The sequence below is a fragment of the Coturnix japonica genome, linkage group LGE22C19W28_E50C23 (genome assembly GCF_001577835.2).
Source record: "Coturnix japonica isolate 7356 linkage group LGE22C19W28_E50C23, Coturnix japonica 2.1, whole genome shotgun sequence".
Taxonomy (NCBI): Eukaryota; Metazoa; Chordata; class Aves; order Galliformes; family Phasianidae; genus Coturnix; species Coturnix japonica.
This window is the reverse complement of record NC_029544.1, coordinates 1,475,480-1,481,950: the sequence shown is the minus strand read 5'-3', so window position 1 is coordinate 1,481,950 and position 6,471 is coordinate 1,475,480. Positions and strand designations below refer to the sequence as shown.

Genomic DNA, 6,471 nt, shown 5'->3' with positions numbered 1-6,471 from the left:
GCACAGACTTGGCACAAAACGCCCCCACGGGGGGGGGAGGGGAATAGAAAACAGTCCGGGGGGCGGCGACGGGACCACGACCCCCCAACCCCCCCCACCCCGGTACAAAAAGAGCTAAAAACGGCACAGCGGGCACCGCGGCGGGGGGGGCGGTAACGGGGCGACGGGCCGCTCCTTCCCGGGTCGGTCGCGCTGCTCCACGCGTGGTACCCACGGCTGCCAACGTGGTGCCCACAGCAGACACGGCAGGGGCCCGAAGTACCGCAATACCCGCCGTGCGGGCTAATTAATTAACTGCCGTGCGGGCTAATTAATCGCCGTGCGGGCTAATTGCCGTGCGGGCTAATTGCCCAGCATGCACTTGAAGCGGTTCTTGAAGAAGAAGAGCCCATGTTTGAGCCTCGCTCCGTCGTCGCGGCTGCCGGGATACCGGTACCGGGCGTACAAACGCTCCGCCTCCGATTTGCGCCACGGCAGCGCCAGTTTGGACGCGTGATCCACCACCACGTCCTCGCAGGAGCCCACGTGCAGCACCCCCAGCCCGTCGATGAAGAACTCTGCGGGGCGACACGGGGCGTCACGGCCGGACGGAACGACGGGACCCGACGGCAGACACCAACACGGAGCCCCGTGTGTCCCCCCCCGGTGACGCCCCATTTCCCCCCCACTCACCGAGATGCGCCACGCGCCGCAGCCGCGGGTCGAACCCGACCTGCCGCACTTTGTCGGTGCGGGCCAGGAAGAAGTTGACGACGCCGTCGGTGACGACGCAGCCCGGGAAGCCCGAGAGGCGGTGATGGAAACCCGGCCGCGTCCACAGACAGTCCCCGCCCGCGCCCCCCGAGCGCACGGTCAGACGCTGCCGGTACGTCGTGGTGAAGCCCGTGATCTCCCGCACGGCGCCGCCAACCTGCGGGAACGGCGGGACGGCGCTGGGGAACGGGAACGGGCGGGGGGCGACCCGAACAACGGGACACACCGACCCCACGGGACACAGCGACCCCACGGGACACAGCGACCCCACGGGACACGCCGCCCCCACGGGCCGCCTCCGTACCAGGTCCAGGCTGGTTCTCTCCAGAACATCCACCAGCTTCTCCAGCCGCGTCCGCGCCGTGAAGATGAAATCGTCGTCCACCCACAGCACGTACTTGGTGCTCACCTGGGAGATGGCCAGGTTCCGCCCCGCGAACCAGCCCTGAGCCACGAGTCAGCCCCACAGCCGGACCCACACACGGAGCCCCAGCACAACCTAGGCCCGCCCCATAGAGACCCGTACGAGCCGCGCGCTACCATAAAGCCGACCGGCCACCATCGATACCCTGTCGAAGGGGCTCTCAATGCTAGAGGCATGTCGGGAACCAGTTAGTGGTTCCAGGCGCGAGGCAGGCAGGCGCTGCAAAGTTCCAAAGGAAGATTCGAAAGTTGTACCGAGTACTGGGCATGATTAGTTTTAGTGCGTGATGAGGCTGAGGTGAGAAGCGTGTAGTAAGGAAGTCGTTGACATATCTTACGGAGACTACCTTCAATGCTACGAGAGTGGGGCGGGTGGTATTGAGGGTGCAGAGCATTGAAAGGAGCTGCCGGGCCAGGATTAAAGACCCCCGGGGGCCCTAGGAGCCCCCGGGCCGCATCGGGAGCCCCGCCCAAATAGAGCGGCCCCATAGAGCCCCCGGCAAATCCATAGAGCCCGCCCCATCGAAGCCTCCGCCCATAGAGCCGGGCCAATAGAGCCCCGCCCCATAGAGCCACCCGCCGCCGATAGAGCCCCCGCCCGCAATAGAGCCCACCGCGCCCATCACGTGCCGGCCCGAGGCCCTATGATAGCCCCCGCCGCCATAAAGCCCCGGCCCCCATCGAGACAGACCGCCCCATTCCGAGCCCGCCCCGCCCCATAAAAATGCCACCCGCAACCCATAGAGCCCCGCCCCCATACGAGCCCCCGGCGCCAAGTAGAGCCCCGGGCCGCCTCCACACGGTGCCCTGATCCTCAGCTCCCACCGGCCCCGTCGAGTATGACGCCTCCCCGCAGCCCCCCCAACCCCAAACGTCTAAACCCCTCGGAATTCCCCATCGAAGACCAGCCGCGACGCCCCCTCCCATAGACAACGTTATCGCGACCCCTCGCCCCTCCGCCCCCCGCCCACCTTCCCGAGGGCAGTAGAGAAGCGGTAGTGGCTCCCACGTGCGGGCCCTGCAGCACTCTCTGGGCCGCTGACTGAGTCAGTCGGCCACCACGATGGTGACGGTGGGGTAGAAGTCGGCGGATGAATGGCGATCAAGCACGCCCGCAGTTATGTCGTAGCGCAGGAACGATCTTCGTGAGCGATGGTCAACTGCAGACGCGCATCACGGATCGTTGGTATCGCTACCGGGGCGCCGATTCACTGCTCGGGGAGGGCGGTGGGAATATGGGCTAGTGGGGGTTGGGTAGGGTGGTTGGGGGGGTCACTCATTCCTGCCGTCCCCTTGGACGTGACGGAGCTGTCCCGCAGGGGCCGTAAGGCCGCGTGGGTGGGCGGGTGGACAGGATGCTGTGATTGGCGGAGTGAAAGGGGGCGTCAATGGCATCTGGTAGGTGGAGAAACTGTCAACTGCAGGAGTGCGAGTGGTCAGCGATGGGGGGGGATCAACATCGAGTTCGGGTTCCCTCTTATTCAATCAGATCCGACCTGCAGCCCCCCCCCCCCATCGACTCCATCCCCCTCCCGCTACAATCCTCGCGATCCCAATTCCCCGCTCCGGCGGGACGTACCCCTCAGGAGCCTCCCCCTCCCCCCACTGAACCCGATGTCGGCGGTTTCGGTGTGGAACACGGTGTTTGCGTGTAAGTGACGAACTGCAAGCTCTGCCTGGTTCCAGGTCGGTTATCCAACTGAGCGGCTACAAGGTATTATACGGATCTTCCGCCAGCGACAGCTGGAACCTCCCCCTCACCGCGCACCGACACCCCCTCAACCGGCCGCCGCCAGCGCCAGCGTCCACCAGGGCGGCCTGTCAGGTTCACCTGGGGAAGGCGGGATAGTACAGAACAGACAGACGACACCCACGGGTACAGACTAGACCAGATCACAGACAAGGGTCGCAGCATAGACTACTCCCCCACACAACAATGCACCACAGCAGGCTGCCCTCCCCTTTGCCCGCACGTACCTCATACGCCGTCCTGACCCGGGCATGCACCTGCAAGGCTTGAGCGCTACCTGCGGAATTGGGGGTGGGGTAGGGTCAATTGGGAGCCTACATCGGATCGCCCCCCACATCACAACCTCCCCAACGTATCCCAGGCAGGTGATTTCCTCGCAAGCACGGCCGACACCCGTTGTATCCCCGGTGTTGACCGCCCCGGATCGCCTCACATTACCCTCCATATGTGACCCCACAGCCCCATGCCCTGTCCCCCATTGTGCCCCCAATTTGTGAACCCCCTGACCCCCAAACATGGAAGAGACACCTCCAAATACGATCGAGATTCCTACGCCGGTGCCCCCTTCGTTTATCAAAGCCCCCACCAGAGGAACCCCCTCCCCCCCAACCCCTTGTCCCCACCCTCACATGTCCCCGCCACAACCCTCAGCTTTCCCCCCAATGGCACCCCAATTGTCCCCCACGCCCGGACCCACCTGTGCGCTCATCCCCCCCCCAACAATCTGTGCCCCACGCCAACCGTACATCAACCTCGCCCTTACTTCCTCCCGTCACCCCGACTCATGACCCCGACAGCCCTTACCTCCCCCCTCCCCTCCTATCTCTTCTTTCTCCCCTCCATCCTCCACCCCACCGCCCATACCCGACCTTTCCCCCGCGGCAGCACCCCCCAACACACGCCACCCCCCCCACGCCACCACTCGTGACCGGGCACACGAAGAGCAACAGATTCCTGACAAGGCGGCCGTCACCTGCCACAACCGTGTGCCGGTACTGCTTCAGGGGACGTTGCCCGACCACCAGCCAGGGCCCGGTCATCGGGGGACATAGTATGCGGCAGGCTCCGCGGGGGGAGTGGGCAAGTAGGAAACGGAGGGTATCCCCCCCACGGCCTCCCCCCCCACACACTCCCCCCTCCCTTACCGAGACCGCCAGGCACGGTCCGCTCTTAACGACACAACGTACTGGGAGACTCACTCCTCGTTCCTTTCTGCCCTATAGGGACATCATGGTCTCTGCCCAGCCCCATATGGTCCCCACAGTCCCCCCAGCCCTATATGGGACCCCACAGCCCCCCAGTGTCCCATTCAGCCCTGTATGGGCCGCAATCTACCCTACATGGATCTCAGGGTCACACCGCAGGGTCCCGCTCTGCTCCATACGAACCCCACGGTCCCGTTCGGCCCCACTCGGAGCCCACGTTCCCGTCAGACACGCGTGTCCCTCGGGCTCCGTTGGGTTCCACGCCGCCCCCCCGCGCCCCGCCCCGCACGGCGCCCCCTGCCGGCCGTGCCGCTCACCGCAGCCGGTGCCGCCGGAACTCGCCCTCCCGCAGCCGCTGCAGCCGGGGCAGCTCGTCGGGCCCGAAGGCGCTGCCGAAATCCACGGAGCGGCTCTGCCCGAACAGCGGCAGCGACAGCGGCAGCCCCGGGTCCGCATCGCACGAGCACGAGTTGCGGGGCAGGAGCCTGCGGGAACCGCGGCCACAGCGGGGCAGCACCGGGTTATACAGCGCCATAGTGTTGTATGGGCACAGCATCATCATAACACACCATTATATTGCCATTGTATGGCTGTATTGCCATAGCATTGTGTGGATGTATTGCCATAGCATTGTATGGCTGTATTGCCATAGCATTGTATGGTTGTATTACCATAGCATTGTGTGGCTGTATTGCCATAGCATTGTATGGCTGTAATGCCATAGCATTGTATGGCTGTATTGCCATAGCATTGTATGGCTGTATTGCCATAGCATTGTATGTATTGCCATAGCATTGTATGGCTGTATTGCCATAGCATTGCGTGGATGTATTGCTATAGCACTGTATGGCTGTATTGCCATAGCACTGTATGGCTGTATTGCCATAGCATTGTATGGCTGTATTGCCATTGCATTGTGTGGCTGTATTGCCATAGCATTGTATGTATTGCCATAGCATTGTATGGATGTATTGCCATAGCATTGTGTGGATGTATTGCCATAGCATTGTGTGGCTGTATTGCCATAGCATTATCATATCATCATATCGTATCATATCATATCATATATCTCCATAGCATTGTATGGCCATGTCTCCATAGCATCATCATATCATATCATCATATCACCATCTCATCACCATATCGCCATAGCATCATGTCATTGAATGGCCATATCACCATGTTATCATGTTATCATATCACCATATCATCCCCATATCATATCACCACCCCGCCATTTTGCCCCCCCCCCCATTGCCCCACCACCACACCGCTACGACCCCATCGCCCCCCATTGCCCCCAATATCCCCCATTGCCCCCCATTGTCCCCCATCACCCCCCATGTCCCCCTTCCCCCCAGTGCCCCCATTCTCCCCACCCCCCCATTTCCCCCATAACCCCCCCGGTTCCCCCCTCACCCCATGACGTCGTCCTTCAGACGGAATGGGATGTGTGGGTAGTTCCTGGGGGGGGCTCCTGGCGGGGGGGGCGGGAGTCTCTCGCTCTGGGGGTGTCGCAGGTCCACGCTGCGGGGGGGGGGTTTGGGGGCACACAGGTGCAGCAGCAGCGCGGCCAGCGAGGCCAAGGCCAGCAGCAGCAGGCACAGCGGCTTCGGGCCCGGCCGCATCCTGCGGGGCTGCGGGAACAGCAGGAGCCAGTAAGGACCAGTAAAAACCAATGGGAACCAGTATGAGCCAATAACAACCAGTATGAACCGCTATGAGCCAGTAAGGACCAGTAAAAGCCAATGGGAACCAGTATGAACCACTATGAGCCAGTATGAACCCCTAAGAACCAGTATAAACCAGTGAGAAACAGAATAAACCAGTAAAAACCAGTACAAACCAGTAAAAGCCAGTGGGTGCAAGTAGGAACCAACGTGCACCAGCACAAATAAACCAGTGCACACCAGTATGAACCAGTATGGCCCCATTCACCCCAGTACAAAGCGGTGTGCACCAGTTGGGAGCAGTAGGAATGAGGGTGAGCACTGGTTTATATTGGTTCCCAGGAGCTGGTACGGCTCCTCACGGGTTCATAATGGTCCCCAGGGGGTTAAAGTGCCCCCCAGTGCCCCCCAGTGCCCCCCAGTGCCACCCAGTTCCATTCAGTTCTATTCAACACAAACCAGTGTCCCCAGTGCCTCGCACTGCCACCCAGTGGTCCCAGTTCCACCCACTGACCCCACTGCGAACCAGTACGACCCAATACAAACCAGTACGACCCAATACAAACCAATATGACCCAATACAAACCAATATGACCCAATACAAACCAGTACGACCCAATACAAACCAATATGACCCAATACAAACCAGTACGACCCAATACAAACCAGT

The 6,471-nt window shown here is 61.6% G+C and overlaps 1 protein-coding gene across 1 annotated transcript; it reads right to left on the bottom strand.

Annotated features, from left to right (window-relative positions):
• Positions 1–259: 259 nt before the first annotated feature.
• On the bottom strand, positions 260–5,790 carry B4GALNT1 (beta-1,4-N-acetyl-galactosaminyltransferase 1). The gene is made up of 10 exons (XM_032441067.1): positions 5,551–5,790; positions 4,449–4,616; positions 3,900–4,066; positions 3,154–3,203; positions 2,938–3,007; positions 2,227–2,336; positions 1,294–1,396; positions 1,058–1,203; positions 673–910; positions 260–557 (listed from the first exon to the last, which is right to left on the bottom strand). Exons 1-10 carry the CDS (start codon positions 5,757–5,759, stop codon positions 343–345), a joined length of 1,476 nt encoding a protein of 491 aa, XP_032296958.1. The 5' UTR covers positions 5,760–5,790; the 3' UTR covers positions 260–342.
• Positions 5,791–6,471: the final 681 nt, after the last annotated feature.